At 43.0% G+C, this 17,484-nt stretch overlaps 1 protein-coding gene across 1 annotated transcript in view; it reads left to right on the plus strand.

The window, feature by feature from the left end:
• LOC147634468 (cullin-4-like) overlaps positions 1–17,484 on the plus strand; it is a 77,063-nt gene that overhangs the window by 36,437 nt on the left and 23,142 nt on the right. Inside the window, exons 2-13 of the mRNA XM_086803550.1 lie at positions 1,197–1,312; positions 1,524–1,870; positions 1,963–2,143; positions 2,243–2,365; positions 2,444–2,731; positions 2,852–2,977; positions 3,299–3,400; positions 3,510–3,563; positions 3,700–3,806; positions 4,044–4,104; positions 4,191–4,322; positions 4,428–4,565. Of these exons, the coding sequence (XP_086659676.1) occupies positions 1,197–1,312; positions 1,524–1,870; positions 1,963–2,143; positions 2,243–2,365; positions 2,444–2,731; positions 2,852–2,977; positions 3,299–3,400; positions 3,510–3,563; positions 3,700–3,806; positions 4,044–4,104; positions 4,191–4,322; positions 4,428–4,565 (1,775 nt within the window). The remainder of the gene's footprint in view (positions 1–1,196; positions 1,313–1,523; positions 1,871–1,962; positions 2,144–2,242; positions 2,366–2,443; positions 2,732–2,851; positions 2,978–3,298; positions 3,401–3,509; positions 3,564–3,699; positions 3,807–4,043; positions 4,105–4,190; positions 4,323–4,427; positions 4,566–17,484) is intronic.

The raw sequence follows: 17,484 nt of genomic DNA on the forward strand, positions 1-17,484 counted from the left end.
CGTCTGTATGGTGCTGACATCATCGGTCTGTCCATCCGTACCGGTTGTATCTGCAAGCGCCATTTTGTCCAGTAATTGATGGTCAGGTGGTTGCTTCTACTGTTGACTTCATCCATGTTGTACCTTGTGTATCGGCTGATTTTTTGGGACTGTACAGGCTGTACTTCATATGTTCCTGTTGCCCAACTGTACTAGCTATTGTATCTGCTTTACCTTCATGTGTACCTGCCGAGAGGAGTTATCTTTGACTGGGACTCCACATTCCAGCATGCCCGGCGTCTCTGCCCCCCGAACGTCGGCCACAATCCCCTGATCAGCGACATGCTCCATCGCCATTGAGCTACCTTTCCACGTGACGTAGCTGAGGGAGACCTCTTGGCCATACTCAGTAGCCCCATGCTTGATATTTTGGAGTGTGGTATACCATCTATTGGGGGCCGATGCTCCTCTCATGTTTCATGTTCCTTGTATTCCATGATGAGATTTCCATGGACAGTTTTTTATCACTCCAGTGAGAGTTTTGATTTGCTCGATTTTATTTTTTGTTCCATGCTGAGGTATGCCATGGACATTATTGTATCACTTTGGTCTCATAGGCCCATTGGATCTTTAGTAGATATCCCCCACCGCCACCCCCCCGCCTCTCTCTCTCTCTCTCTCTCTCTCTCTCTCTCTCTCTCTCTCTGGTTGTAACTTTGGTCTCATAGGTCACTTTGGCCTTTTGAAGACGTTAATATAACATTTCATTTCATTTCATTTCTCTCTCTCTCTCTCTCTCTCTCTCTCTCTCTCTCTCTCTCCGTGTTACAAGGTTGACAACGCAAATTTTTTTAATAAAAAAAGAACACGATGGTGAGAAACTATAAGGACAGCAGTCTAGGTGCCGAAAAGTTCTTTTTCCTGTTAGTCTGATGGAGCTTCATGTTGTTGGTGTAATTCTTGTTGTGTGTCCAGACTTTGATCCAGGTTTTGGACTCCTTAAGTGGGCCTCTCCTTATCAGAGGGGCCTAAACTTTGGTAAAACTTGGGTACATGGTGGAGCATTGATCTCTTAAGGCTAATCTTAGATTCAAAGAGCATCCCTATTAGAAGAATTACTGTAACAATCCTACAATCCCAATGTATCGTAGTTTTGGTTGGATCATTGCATCAATTCGGTAATATATCAACATATTTTTTGTCTTCTGTTTATGTAGACAAGCCGAAGCTTCCCACAAATTTTGAAGAGCTAACCTGGGCTAAAATAAGAGAGGCTGTGACTGCCATCCATTTAAAGCAACCTGTATCATGCAGTCTAGAGGAACTGTATCGGGTTAGGCACTTTGAACCCAAATCATCAGCGAGTTTATATTTGACATTTAGGGGTGTGAATGCACTCAGGCTTTCTACATCAGTTTTTTGCATTGATATATATGTGTATATATATATATTTGGCGGGTATAATTCATGCGGCTTTCTACATCAGTTTTTTGCATTGATATATATGTGTATATATATATTTTTGGTGGGTATAATTCATGCAGGCTGTGGAGGACTTATGCCTGCACAAAATGGCAGGCAATCTTTACAACCGATTACAACAAGAATGCGAGATGCATATTGCGGCGAAACTGCAGTCTCTAGTCGGCCAGAGCCCAGATGCAGTAGTATTCCTTTCACTCGTGGGGAAGTGCTGGCATGATCATTGTGATCAGATGCTGATGATCCGTAGCATAGCACTGTATTTGGACCGAACATACGTCATACAGACCTCGAATGCAAGGTCTCTCTGGGACATGGGGCTGCAGCTGTTCCGCAAGCACTTAGCACTGTGTCCAGAAGTGGAGCACAAAACTGTGACCGGTTTACTGAGGCTGATCGAGAAAGAAAGGTATGCTATCACCTATGCATTTTGAGTGATTTGTGGACATGCCCATGGTATTCGGTGGCTGCATTTTTATGTGCGTGGATGGTTTGCAACAGGATGGGTGAGACGGTTGATCGTACTCTCTTAAAACATCTTCTTCGAATGTTTAGTGCTTTGGTTATTTATATGGAAAGTTTCGAGAAACCTTTTCTTGCTTGCACAGCAGACTTCTATGCCGCAGAAGGCACTAGATTTATGCAACAGACTGATGTGCCTGATTATCTCAAGCATGTGGAGGTGGGATTTTTGGATGGTTGTTTGCTTGGCCTTTCAATAATAGGTTGGGCTTTTGAGAGGAATAGTCTCTAATCCTTTTTTTAAGGTCTACATTTACAGGTAAGATTACATGAAGAGCATGATCGGTGCCTACTCTATTTGGATGCGAGCACTCGCAAACCTTTGGTTGCCACGGCAGAGAAGCAACTGCTTGACAGACACACATCAGCTATTCTAGACAAGGTTAGTTGGTAAGGTTGTTTTGCGTCCGTGTACGTTTTGGTTGTCTTCAATTGACGTTTAAAACTGTCTTCTGAACAGGGTTTCGGCATGCTGATGGATGCAAATCGTGTTTCAGACCTTCAACGGATGCACGGTTTGTTTTTGAGGGTGGGTGCATTGGAGCTGCTTAAGCAGTCATTAAGTGCCTACATCAAGGCCTCTGGCCATGATGTTGTCATGGATGATGAGAAAGACAAAGACATGGTGTCATGGCTTTTGGATTTCAAAGCTCGACTTGATACGGTGTGGGAGGAAAGCTTTTCCAAAAACGAGGCTTTTGCAAATGCTATCAAGGATGCATTTGAGCACCTCATCAATTTACGGCAGGTATTTTGATGAGTGTATGCTTCAGTAATCACCAATGTTGAACACTTTAAGGCTAAGTTATGCTTTTGATATGGAGTTCCTTGTGTGTGAATGCCGTGGAATTATAAACAACCAATGCAGAACCGTCCAGCAGAATTGATTGCAAAATTCATAGACGGCAAGCTGAGGGCTGGCAACAAAGGCACATCTGAAGAGGAGCTGGAAAACACCTTGGACAGGGTGCTGATTTTATTTCGGTTTATACAGGTCAGATACTTAGCAAACATAATGATATGTGGTGCTGCAGGCTTGTGCATGTGCTTATGTGTGATCATGTCTTTCATGCCCGTGTGTGCGCGCCTGCATTTTGGTGCAGCTTGTGTGGGTGTGTGCCTTTCAGTCCACGTGTGCCTATGTGTCTGAGTGCATGTGCAATAAGCAAAGAGGCCAGTTTAGCCAGAGATTGATAATAAGTAAGAAATGCATTGACACTTTTTTACGATTTGCCATGGGAGATTAAGACTCAGTTAACTCAGGGATGACGAGCATCTTGCTGACAGGCTGGCATTTTGGCCTGGTGTGCATCAGGGCAAGGATGTTTTTGAAGCATTCTACAAGAAGGACCTTGCGAAAAGGCTTCTTTTAGGGAAAAGTGCATCAATTGATGCTGAAAAATCAATGATCTCCAAGGTGAGCATGAGTGCAATGATGCTGTGCTTGAGATTCTCTTACTGGTTTGATGTTTTTAAGCCATTTCGTTTGTTTGATCAATTTCTGAAGGGCCTTTTGTCTCACACAGCTTAAAACAGAATGTGGGAGTCAATTCACTAATAAGCTGGAAGGCATGTTCAAGGTGAGCTTAAGGTCTACCAGAAGAGCCTTAGTTGTCTGAAGCTCAATGCTGCAGTTGCTTTTTGTATACAGTCAGTCTCTTCCGCTGTTAAATGAGTGTCCGAGGAGTCATGATGTCCTTTGGATTTTTCTCTCAGGACATTGAGCTCTCTAAGGAGATAAACGAGTCTTTTAAGCAGTCTTCACAAGCCAGAAGCAAGCTACCTTCGGGCATTGAAATGAGTGTACATGTATTGACGACAGGGTAATGCTCAGTCTTGCCTATTTTTGGGGTATATTTCTTTATCCACACAGCTACACAAGGTCAGCTAAGCTATGACACATGCTTATCCCTGGCCCATCAGATGGGCAGGGCCCCTGCCCATCAGGGATGGGCTGGTGAGATTTCCCCTTTTCACCTGCAGGGGTTATGTGTGTGAAGACCCTTAGATATGTCACTAGTTATCAAATCTTGAAGTCTAAGGACAGCATTCTTTTGAAGGTACTGGCCTACTTACCCGCCTATGGAAGTCCAGCTACCTCATGAGTTGAACGTTTACCAGGTGAGCATATGATCTCTTGCCTAATCCAGAAAACAGTAGGTTTCGGTGTTGCAAACACACTTTTAACATATATATTTGGTTAACAGGACATTTTCAAAGAATTCTACCTCAGCAAGCACAGTGGGCGGAGGCTGATGTGGCAAAACTCGCTGGGCCACTGTGTCTTGAAAGCTGACTATCCAAAAGGCAAGAAAGAGCTTTCTGTTTCGCTCTTTCAGGTGTGCATCGATGCCTTCTAACCTTTAAGTTCTAGCTTCCTGGTTGTTATTTTTGTAATGGTTTCTAAGGGCAAGTTTCTTTGGTCTTTGACTGTGTGTTTGCAGACAGTTGTGCTGATGCTCTTCAACACTGTGGACAGGCTCAGTTTTCAAGAAATCAAAGATACGACTGCCATTGAGGACAAAGAGCTTCGCAGAACTCTTCAGTCCTTAGCTTGTGGAAAAGTTAGAGTCCTGTCAAAGGTATGCACTTTGTTCATCGAAGTCACAAGCCCACCAACAACTCCTGCATGCATCATGTCTTCGTCTCTTAGTTCTTCCATCACCCCTGCACTTGACACTCCCCCCCCCCCCCCCCCCCCCCCCCCCTTTTTTTTTCTCCCCCTGCTGGTGTATGTCAGCCAGCCCACAGTGGGTGGCCTACCCATGTGGTGGGCCTAGGCACTTGGCCCAAATATGGGCCATGCCACCAACAGCAGGTTTGGGGATTTCAAACAAGAAATATTAATTGTCCGCCCTATCATGTACCCACAGAAAGGGGAACCCACAAAAAAACTAGGTGTTGTCGAAAACCCTCTCTATGCAAAGGTGGATAGCATGCTCTTGACCTGATGGGGCTACTGTGCTGTTGTGTGGACACATCAGTTCTGTTCCTGCAGCGCAAACTTAAGCCACACAACCGCTTGCTTGGGTTGCAACTAGGAAAGAGGAGGACAATCAGCATTAAACAGCCAATCTCCCAGGCCTGAGTGTCGTCTGTACTACACTGTACAGTCATCCCTATGGCAACCATGAGGACCCAGCAACAGCAAGCAAATCACAACTCATGGGACAGTGCTCGAGACCTACATCCAATCAGCGCACATAAAGAAAAACAGCTATGCACACAATTCATCCTCACAGAAAAAAGTGATTGCTCAAGACCAAAAGTGTCTATCTCCATTTATAAATTAAACAATTAACTTGCAGCAAAAAGCAACGTTTACCTGAGGATGCAGATCACAGGCATGAAGTGCTTGAATGGCTCTGATACCAACTGAATCAGTCCCTTATCTCCCGAGCAGCTCAAGGGATCATCCAACTGTCATGTACAAGCACATGTACATGCTAATCCCAGTGTTGATCCCTGAAGGGGCAGCAGATAAACAGAACTTGAGCAGGTGACTGGAGGACCCTAGAAAAGATCCCTTTGGATCAGGACCGAGTCTGTAGGGTACTCAAAGCATTGAAGTCGTTGTCGGCTGCACCTAGTATTTTCTGGTGTTTTTCTGCTGGCCAACAGCAGGTCGGCCAATTGGGAAAACTTCTCATTGGCCTATAAAAGGCTCAGCCAAGCATTGTGTTAGGCATTCAGTCCTTTAGGGATTTGGATCACAGATAGAGACTCTTCAGAGTCAAGATCACCTTTTAAGGGCAAGCCTATGGTTGCCAAGAATCTGTACCTTTTTGTACATTATGAATATACTGAAAATACAGCTCTCTTTCTTCTCTCCATCTCTTCTTTGTGTTTTGCATCTATGTGTTCCTATGGAAAGGTGTAAAGGGCTGAAAGAAGACACAGAGCTTCCGTGCATGTGACATTGGTATCAGAGCTTCAGGTTCAGCAACTCTAACTGAAATGGATCTAGAGCAAAATATTGAATCAAACGCATCAAAGCAAGAATCTAGTATCCATTAATCATGAGATTAGTTATCAAATGGACATGAATATACAAGAGAGAGAAAATCTATAAGTGCATGTAGCAAGAGAAGATGCACAAATAGCCTAAGTGTGTTTAATCTCTCAACAAGATGATGGCTTTCAAGTTAGCCATGAACTTGACCATGGAAGGCCAAATCTCCATAGATGGAGCCCAAAGGTACAAGATGACCAAAATTAGTAAAAGTGTCAAAAGATCCTACCAATGTACCCCAAGTCCTATTTATAGTCACTTTCTCCTTTTGCCCATGGGCCCTTATGTACATGTGAAAATCAAGCTCTATGGTTCATGACAAACCATCCCTTTCCAAAGATTTTGTCCTCAAAATCATACAAGATATTTACAATTAAATCGCAATCTCAATGTAAACCCATGGGAAGTAGAGAGGTCTTTAAAAATGTGCCTCGAATACATTTGGAATAGGGAAACCAAATGTAGTGAAGCCGGCAAACTACTTCTCCAAAAATAGCATGTAGGACTGTTATGGCAGCCATGTTGTCGATGAAACTTCCCTTGAAATTCTTCATGAAACCTCCATAAAAATGAGCTGCAAATGATGCGTAGCCGCACCTAAAAGGGTCCCACATATTTGTCATCGAACCAAATGATCTTCCAAGTGTGTTGGAGTAGATTGGTAACCCCAACAATAGATCCAACCAAAGCTGTCCAAAAATTACAGCACATATAAAATCTCATGATATGCCCATTCTTCACATAATAATCATGCCACTTGATCAAGGAATACTTCCATCAAGTAAACCATGTTGTTGAACATACTCCATTGATTGCTAAGTAGCCTCATCTATGGGCAAGCGCTTCCATTTTACAAGGAATTCATCAATGTTCCGGTTCCTCAAAACCCTTGTCCTCTTGTCCACAATCCTCTCCGGCTCATAGATAATCTCTCCTTCTTCATCCATCGGTGGTAACTCTTCAATCTCTTGAGGAAGAGAGCCCACAAACCTCTTAAGGTTGGATACATGAAACACATTATGAATCCTTGTAGAAGGAGATAGGTCAAGCTTATAAGCCAAATCACCCACTTTCTTGACTACCAAATATGGTCCATAGTATCTATGTGCCAACTTGGAATTGGAAGACCCTTTGAGAATATTGTGATGACTCTTAGGAAGCTTGAGCAATACATAATCACCTTCCTTGAACTCCATTTTGCGTCTATGCTCATCCGCATTTGCCTTCATGACTTCTTGTGCCTTCTTCATATTATCCTTGCATAATTGAAGAAGCTGTCTCATCCTTTCCAACTCTTCCTTGGCTAAAGGATTAACCATTTTATCCTCATGGAAGGCAATAGATGGAGACCCATAAAGAGCCTCGAAAGGTGACATCCCAATACTCAAATGCTTGCTTGAATTATGACAAAATCCAGCAAGGTAAAGCCATTCATCCCATGATGCTTGCATGTCATGACAATAGTGCCTTAAGTACACTTCGAGCCATTTGTTTGTGCACTCCGTTTGCCCATCCGTTTGAGGGTGATAGGCTGTAGAAGGAGTGATTTGAGTCCCCAAGTTCTCATACAATGTCCTCCAAAAAGTGCCCATGAACTTGGTATCTCTATCACAAACTATGTTGAGTGGCAAACCATGTATCTTGAATACATGCTCCATAAATTGCTTAGCAATGTGAGAGGTCCCATAAGTAGTCTTGGAAGCAATAAAATGAGCTGATTTGGTGAGTCTATCCACCACCACAAATACTTGATCCCATCCATGCTTCGTCTTTGGCAAGCCCGTGATGAAGTCCATGGAAATGTGAGTCCATTTTCCATCCGGAATAGGCAAAGGATGAAGTAAACCACTTGGCAATTGGTGACTATCCTTATTCCTTTGGCATGACACACATTCCAAAACAAACTTCTTGACATCCCTCCACATGCCTTTCCAATAGAAGCTTTTGCTCACTTTGTCAAATGTCTTAAGAACACCAAGATGACCCGAAAGCGGTGAAGAATGCATCTCATGAAGCACCTTGGGAATGTAGGATGAGGTTGGAACCAAATACACCTTATCCTTGTGCCATAGTAGACCATTCCGAAGCTTATAATGAGGAAATTCTTCACCATCTCCTTGTTGTAATTTTCTGTAAATATGGGCAGCACTCTCATTGGCAAGATACTCCTCTTGTATCCCTCAAAATGCATGCATGATCTCTTCCACCGAGGTCGAAAGGAAACTCATCCTCTTCTTTGACAAAAGAATGACCCTCCAAGTCTTCTTCATGGCCTAGCAGCAGAGAAGAAGTGGTAAGGTAGCCCCTTCCACTGTTTCTTCTCCTATTAGTAGGTCTGCAACTTCTTCTCCTTCCACAAGTAGCAACAATAAGTCTAAGAAGGCTCTTGATAAAGGCAAGAAAAAGACCAGGTGCAACTATTGTAAGGCAAATGATCATGTCATTAAGAATTGCCCTAAGCTAAAGGCTAAAGAGGCAAAGAAGAAAGAGTCAAATGCAGCCACAATAGCCACCACTTTCTTTGATTTGCAAATGTGCCCGGGTGACCACTTCTCTTTGCATTTAAAACATAGGCCTTTGCTCCTCAATACCTCAATCTTAGGATCATCCATCCGTTGAGACTTCTTGAATGGTTGAGGAAGCTTCTTGACAAACCCATTGCTCTTCTTAGCATCATTATGAACTCCACTTGTGGACTGTCCACTTCCAAAAGATGTATGGAATTTGGAAGTGTAAGTGGATATAGAAGAAGGTAGACTTTTCCCCACATTTGAAGAAGTATGAAATGGCTTATGAAAAGGTACATTGGACTGAACCCTCTTATACTTTGGCTCATATAGCTCCGCCAACCTCATAGCCTCTTTGATAGTGCTTGGTCTTTGTGCCGAGACATCCGCTTTGATGTATGAATCTAGATCATGCACAAACTTTTTCAATCGCATGCCTTCATTGAGTCCATCCACAAACATAGAGAGCTTCATGAACCTCTTGATGATCGTGGGTGTAGCGTGTTGAAGCTTGCCGATCTCCCGGCCAAGCTCTTCTCACCCCCGTACCTAGTTCGAACCAAGGCACGGGTTAAGGCCAAGTCTTCACCTCCACACCTAATCCTCCACCGTACCGATTTACCACGGCACTCACGGCATGGTGGATTCAAGCCATGCTCCTCCCCTGGGCCTCTCCGCCAACACCCGGGGTACCCTCACCAGCATATCTAGTTTCTAGAAATTGAAGTGACTGGAAAAAATTGTGAGGTGCATATAGCTTGAATATGAAAATGAGGCGGATCACTTACAAGGATGTGGCATGACTCTTGCCCATTACAATATACTCATAAACCATTATGCATGAACTCATGCTTATCCACATAGCTCCAAATGTCCGCCATTCATCCAAAGATCCAACATCAATCAATAAGCACAAGTGAGGTAATACCATATACCAATGATATCAATATCCAATTGGTATCACTCCCATAAGCATTGCTTATGAGTAATTGGCATCAAATGGCATTCAAGGGCATCAACTTGTATTTGAATGTAGCATTACCAATTGATTCCAGTCGCACATCAAGCTCTTCCAATGCATAGAATCACATTCATCATAACCATCAAGAGCATGTGAGTTTGTATAGAATCACATCCATCATAACCATCAAGAGTATGTGAGTCAATCTCTACACCATCCCATATGCATGTCCCATAGCATGAATAAGACCAACATAGGTTATGCCAATAGAAGCATAGACATCATCAATGGGATGTAATGTGTCTGAATGCTTCAATATCCCTTCAATAGTTCATGAAGATGTCATCATTACAACCATGGAATCGCAATGAATAATGGATAAGCTTCCCTAGTTGCTCCTCAATGGCAAGAAGCTCACCATCATGTGCATGATTAGGGTTTTAAAGGGATGACAATCCTTGTTTCTTCAATGAAATTGATTGGAAACTTGGAAGGCCTCTTACCACTTGATGCACATAAAGCTAGTTTATGAAGAAGTAGTGGATGAAGCATTCCCTTGAGATGAAGCTTGATGTAGATAGAATCCAAGCCATCCAAAATCTCCAATTAGAAGCCCTCATCATAAAAAAAAATCCAAGAAATCACCAAAATGAATGTGGATGCCAAGTGCAATGCTGCTCAAGCTACCCCATCATCATGGAATGGATCTTGTGCCAAATGGAATGGATCTTGTGCTAGCCTTCTATGGCTTTGAAGCAATAGCTTCAAATGGTAACAAAACAAAGCTTAATGGCCACAATTTGCACCAGTAGCAGTTCGAGTATCAGCAGCCGGCAGTGCTGGAGAGGGGACGGCCTTTTTTTTCGTGAGCAGCAGCACACGAATCTCTCTGTGGTGTAGTCACGTTGAACTGCAGACGAATCTCTCTTCAGAACGAAGACCTTTACCCTGTGAACGCTGCCGAGAACGCTTTGTTGTTGTAGTCGTGATGAACAGCACACGAATTACTCTTCAGGGCGACGACCTTTGTCCTGAACGCTGCCGAAAATGCTGCACACAAATCCCCTTCAAAGCTTCTCACGAGCTGTAGATTTCTCGCATAACGGGCTGAAAATGGAGAAGAATGTTGTTGAAAATGCCATCGCCACTTCAAAGCTTCTCAGGAGTTGCAGAATCTGCGTGAATGGAATGGATCTAGGGTTTTGGCAAGAAGATGAGGAAGAGGGAAAGAAAATGTGTGAAAAATTTCAGAAATTCCCCATCACTTTGGTACTCCCCATGATCCTCTCAGTGTGCTCAACAAAAGCCCTAGCAAATGGGAGCAAAACGGGGGAAAGATGAGAAGTAATGGCTATGGAAAGCTTGGAAAAGAAGCACAAAAAGATAAACGTGATTAACAGGTGATTAATTTTTTTTTTCAATTTTTGTACCCGGTCCCAAATAATTGATCCAGGGTGTCCAAATTAGGTCCAATTGAGCTAAATCTCCATGAAATCACATGAAATGATGCCTCTCCTCCACTAATCTCAAAAGATTAAGCAGAAATTAAGCAAGATTAAGCCAAAACTCCAAGAAATCAAGAGAAAATTTAGAAAATTATCAAGAAAATGACTAATCTCATGCCCAAAACCTTGATAATGGATCAAAATCAAGGCTCTGATACCAAATAAAATGGATCTAGAGCAAAATATTGAATCAAACACATCAAAGCAAGAATCTAGTATCCATTAATCATGAGATTAGTTATCAAATGGACATGAATATACAAGAGAGAGAAAATCTATAAGTGCATGTAGCAAGAGAAGATGCACAAATAGCGTAAGTGTGTTCAACCTCTCACCAAGAGGATGGCTTTCAAGTTAGCCATGAACTTGACCATGGAAGGCCAAATCTCCATAGATGGAGCCCAAAGGTACAAGATGACCAAAATTAGTAAAAGTGTCAAAAGATCCTACCAATGTATCCCAAGTCCTATTTATAGTCACTTTCTCCTTTTGCCCATGGGCCCCTATGTACATGTGGAAATCAAGCTCTATGGTTCATGACACTAACCATCGATGGTGTCCCAGATGAAGGTGCATCCTGTCACATCAAGTTTAGCAGAACGGAATGTCATGTGCATGCACATGTACATGCTAATCCGAGTGTTAATCCTTGAAGGGGCAGAGCAAATAAATAGAACTTTTAAGGCTTGAGTAGGACATTGGAAGACCCCAAAAAAGATCCCTTTGAATCAGGACCGAGTCGGCAGGGTACTCAAGGCATTGAAGGAGTCGTTAGCTGCACCTAGTCTTTTCTGGTGTTTTTCTGCTGGCCGACAATAGGTCGGCCATTTGGTAAAACTTCTCATTGGCCTATAAAAGGCTCAGCCAAGCATTGTGTTAGGCATTTAGTCCTTTAGGGATTTGGATCCCAGATTGGGACTCTTTAGAGTCAAGATCACCTTTTAAGGGCAAGCCTATGGCTACCAAGAATGTGTACCTTTTTGTACATTATGAATATACTAAATATACAGCTCTCTCTCTCTCTCTCTCTCTCTCTCTCTCTCTCTCTCTCTCTCCATCTCTTTGCGTTTTGCATCTATGTGTTCCTTTGGAAAGGTGTTTAGGGCTGAAAGAAGACAGAGCTTCCGCACATGTGACACAACCATAACTTTGTCCGAAGCATCCCTGAGCTATGATGCTATTTGAACACCGCGACCATACATTATGCCCAAACCATGGCATATGAGATTACTGGAGTGTACTTGTCTAGGTGTTGTTGGGTCGGGGAGGATACCTGCAGCAAAACCCTAATGCACACACCGTGATAGAAACACAGGAGAGAGAGAGTGTGAGATGCTGGAAAGTGTGTACTTGATAATTATAAGATGTGCAAGTACAAGTACAATATATCCTAGGGCTAAGGTCCCAACACACATAAGTGAGTTCAAGGAAAAAACCTATGTCCAGTCATAGTGAGAAAATGTCCGCGAGTAGGTCTGTTCACACTAGAACTTCTCGGAGGACCAAATCGTCAACAAACCCCCCTGAAGTGAACAGTGTGAATGGAAACAGGGTGTAGTAGACTATCCTGGTAGCGGCTATAAGCTCAAAGCTTTGCGGAAAGCTTCAAACTTTTCCCTTGAAAGAGGCTTCATAAACCCATTTGCTACATTGGCATGTGTAGGCACATAAGCCAAGTCAATTTCAATATGTGGCATTGGCAGGCTACATGGAGCCTTTCCCTGACATAATGATAGTGAACCTCAATATGCTTTGTGCGGGCATAAAAAGTTGGGTTTTGTGCAACTGGCAAAGCACTTTGACTGTCAGTATAAATGATGGTAGGAAACTGCTGTCCAACACCAAGATCAGCTAATAGGCGTCGTAGCCAAACACATTCCATAGTAGCTGTAAATGCTGCCCTGTATTCAGCTTCACAGCTAGAAGTGGCCACTATAGGTTGCTTCTTACTGAGCCATGAAATGCATGAGTCACCAAGAAGAAAACAGTTACCATTGGTTGACACCCTTGTGTCATAGCATCCTGTCCAATCACTATGTGTGTATGCGTGCAAGCATAATGTAGAAGACGTGCCATAGAATAAGGCAAAGTTCGATGTGCCTTTAAGATATTTGAAAACACGTTTACATGCTTGCCAATGCATAGTGCTTGGACAATGCATGAACATGCTCAATTGGGAAACAACATACTGAATATCCGAACGAGTAGAGCATAAGTAAATGAGGCATCCCACAACCTGTTGATAGGTGGCAACATCAAATGGCTCTCCAGCATGCTCAAGTGACAGCTTTAAACCTGGTTCCATAGGAGTGGAAACAAACTTACAATCCGACATTTGAAACAGCTGAAGGAGCTGCACAACATATCTCTTTTGAGATAGCATAATACCCCCCCTCAACTGAGACAAACTGTATGCCCAAGTAGTAATGCAAATGTCCCATATTTGTGACATAAAATGCATGATGTAAATCAGCTTTGAAAGCTGAAATATCATCCTCTTCAGGGCCAGTAATGAGCATGTCATCAACATAAAGAATGAGGATGAGTACATTGTCCCCAATGTGGCATCTAGTGCTTTATGCAAGCGGCATACCTTGTGTTCTGCACCCTTTTGAACAAAGCTAGGAGGCTGAGATACATACACTTCCTCGACTAAATCACCATTCAAGAAGGCGGTTTTGACATCCAACTGATGTACATGCCATCCTCTTTGTGCAGCCAATGCTATGACTGTACGTATGGTGGTCATACGTGAAGTGGGAGCAAAAGTCTCCTCATAGTCAATGCCCTCACGTTGGGCATACCCTTTGGCAACCAATCTAGCCTTATGGTGATCAACAGAACCATCAAGCTTACACTTCAGCTTGAAGACCCATTTTGTGCCAATGGCACGCTTGCGAGGAGGCAAGTCACATAAGTCCCATGTACCATTCCTGTCAATGGAGTCTAACTCCGACTACATGGTTGCAACCCAATTGTCATTCTCCAATGCATCAACATGAGAATGAGGCTCCTCATTACATGCGATGGCAACAAGAGCTGTATGTACTAAATGTGCATGGCGAGAGGCAGCACATGTATGACCTGGCATAAAAGAAGATTGTTTGCTATCATGCAAAGCCTCAACCAGCCATCTAGGAACAGTCTTTGACTTCCTAGTATTTGCATCTTCCTGTGCCAAAGCATCTCCCAACATATCCTGATCAATTTGAGGCATTTTAGGATCAATTTGGGGCAAATTTGGCTGCTGATTTTGCTGTTTTTCAGCAGGCATAGGTGGCTGTAAATGAGCCTGTATGGGCTCCACATTATCTTTGAATTGAATAAAGGCAACAATGTATCAAACACATCCTTTGGCCCAATTGATGGCTGTTTTGTGCGCGAAAGAAGGGGCTGAGAAAGCCTGAGATGCATACTCTTCAAAAATAACATCCTTGGATACAATGATCTTGCCTGCAGAGCAGGCACATAGAGTTGGTATCTCTTGCTCTCATTGCTATAGCCAACCAAAATGCATCTAATTGCCTTTGCACATAGAGTTGGTATCTCTTGCTCTCATTGCTATAGCCAACCAAAATGCATCTGATTGCCTTTGCATCAAGTTTATGTCTTTGTTGTGTGGACACATGCACATATGCCAAACACCCAAAGACTCTCATATGAGTCACTACTGGAATCGTGCCATTCCATGCCTCATAGGCAGTCATAGCTTTCAAGGCTTTGATGGTTCAACGGTTAAGCACATAATTTGCACACATAACCGCTTCAAGCCAAAACTTACTAGGCAGATCTTGGCTCTTGAGCATGCAACGTGCCATCTCCATAAGTGTACGATTACGTCTCTCTGTAACTCCATTCTGTTGAGGAGTATCGGGTACACTGATGGGAAATACCATGTAACTACATGTAAGATGTGAACTCATTTGACAAATATTCTCTCTTTAATTTGTACGCAATGTGACAAGCTTGTGTCCACAAGCATTTTCAGCCATGGAACGGAAATCTTTGAAAGCTGCAAATGCACCTGACTTCACCTTCAAACCATACATCCAATAGAAACGAGTGTAATCGTCAATGAAAGTAATGAGATACAAATATCCTCCAAAAGATGGAGTCCTCGTAGGGCCACAAAGTTTACTATGAATGAGCTGTAATGGGCGGACAGTCCTCATAGTACCATCTGAAGGTGTTACAGGTATATATTTTATCATATTTTTGATGAATTAATAATCGTACAAAAATATGTCTAATTTAATTTGTGCAGGATTCAACTTAATGGAATGTGCCAGTGAGTATAAGATTAATATATGTGCAAATGTGTACAAAGTTATTTTATGTAACAAGGTCCAATAGCAATTATATTTTGGCAAAGGTTTTTATATGTACAAACCATAGGAATTTTAATATGATTAAAAATATGTAAAGCAATACCCCAAAAGTGAGAAAAGCAAGCCCAATTTGTATGCTCATCTATTCTTAGCTCCTTGGGCTATTTTTATGAATAAAACGCATGGGCGTCCTCTCCCACACTGAACCTCGGATGGCCACGTTCTCGGCGCTCCGGCCGAGGCGTTGACGCTAAAGCCCCGTCTGGCCATCCGGTCTAACGTCGGTCACACAGGCGTTACAGCCTACATGACATTAGCTCCCCCTTAAGAAGATCAGTCCCAGGACCTCTTAAGGGGGCGAAGACTAGGTGGTCAGCCACGACCGGTGCAGCCACGATCGGCGCAGCCATATGCCTTGATGACGGGCGGCCGGCCGGCCTAGCCACAAGAGCGGGCGGCTTGCCTGGCATGACCGGCCGGCCAGACACGACCAGGCGGCCAGCCACGAAGAGAGAGACATCGAAGGCGAAGAGACAGAATGGCTGTCTTTGCTGTCCACTCTGTGGGGGGGCGAAGACGAGCCTCATGACCTCTTAAGGGGGCGAAGAGACCAGGCGGCCAGCCACGACCGGCGCAGCCACAGGCCGCCCGTCAGGGCTGGCCGCCGGCTGTGGTTGAGCCGGTCGTGGCTGGCTGCCTGGTCGTGGCTGGCCACCTGGTCTTCGTTCCCTTAAGAGGTCCTGGGGCTGGTCTTCGCTCCCCCACACAGTGGACAGCAAAGACAGTCGTTCTGTCTCTTCGCCTTCGATGTCTCTCTCTTCATGTGGCTGGCCGCCTGGTCGTGTTTGGCCGCGTTTCAATTATAAAGTAATTTGTGAGTTTTTTAATTAATTCTTCAAGAAGTACAAAAGGGTCCCGTGACAGTGGTATCAGAGTATGGGTATACATTCTTGAAGAAGGTCATGCTCAGAAGAAACTAAAAGGTAAAGGAGAGAAAGCTTAGAAGATCTTTGGACCAAAGATTTGAATGATTATGGGACTTGTATAGATCCTTGGATGGAGATTAGAATCAAAGACTAGAAATTAATGTCACCCCTTCTTCCAAAACTACTACTGTGGAAGAGAAACCACGTTTAGTTTCTCAAAAGTGATTTTGAGAATTTGAATATGGTTTTGAGATCCTTCTTTACGGATGTGATGATTAAGACATGAGAAGCATTCTCCTACTTTCAGAATTCCGGACAGTGGTCAGGACATGATTTCTATAATGGAGGGATAAGAAATTTTCTTTTAATTCTTCTCCACCAAAAGCGTGCTACGTAGATTCAAAGAAGGGTTAAATTCTTATATATATATATATATATATATATATATTCTCTTCAAATTTCTCCTCTTCTCCTCTATTCGACCAATCTTAGGAGATTTGGCGATGGTGACAGTGAAGGACGACCTGAAATTTAGCCCAATTTGTACACTCATCTATTCTTAGCTCCTTGGGCTATTTTTGTGAATAAAATTCTCTAAATACTCAAGTTGTGGAAGTGGAGCTACACACTTGAGGGGGGAGATTGCACCCAATCTGGTTTTCTGTGTAGTATTCTCTATCCTTTACTTTTGATGGTGATGTTATTTTAATTCTTTTGCCTTGTGTTATGCTAAGTTATTTATTTTTCAATTTCAATTCAAGTCCTTGTTTCAATTATGAAGTAATTTGTGAGATTTTTAATTAATTCTTTAAGAAGTACAAAAGGGTCCCGTGACAAAAGGAAAGGAATTCCTATGCATCTTTCCAAGAATGCATCCCTCACATACATGCTTGACTTGAACCTGCATAGGAGGAAGCTCATGTACTATATTTTGCTTCTGCAAGCGTACAAGAGATGGAAAATTCAAGTGACCAAACCGAGCATGCTCTAACTTAGTGTCACTCACACACGTGAAGTGGAAGCAACCATAGCATCATGAGAGTGTGTGGACTCTTGTCATACATATCAAGCTTATACAAGCCACTGTCCAATGTCCCAGAAAGTGCAAGAGAATCTGTGTCTCTTTTGTGATACATTGAGCAACAATGGTCCGAGAATTGAACTTTAAACCTAGATAATGCAAGAGTTGAAACAGAGATAAGATTCTTCTTAGTGCATGGCACATACAAAGTGTCACAGAGAGTAAAATTCTCCATTACAAG

Source organism: Cibotium barometz, chromosome 10, assembly GCF_041138505.1.
Source record: "Cibotium barometz isolate CiBa-2024 chromosome 10, ASM4113850v1, whole genome shotgun sequence".
In the NCBI taxonomy this organism is placed as follows: Eukaryota; Viridiplantae; Streptophyta; class Polypodiopsida; order Cyatheales; family Cibotiaceae; genus Cibotium; species Cibotium barometz.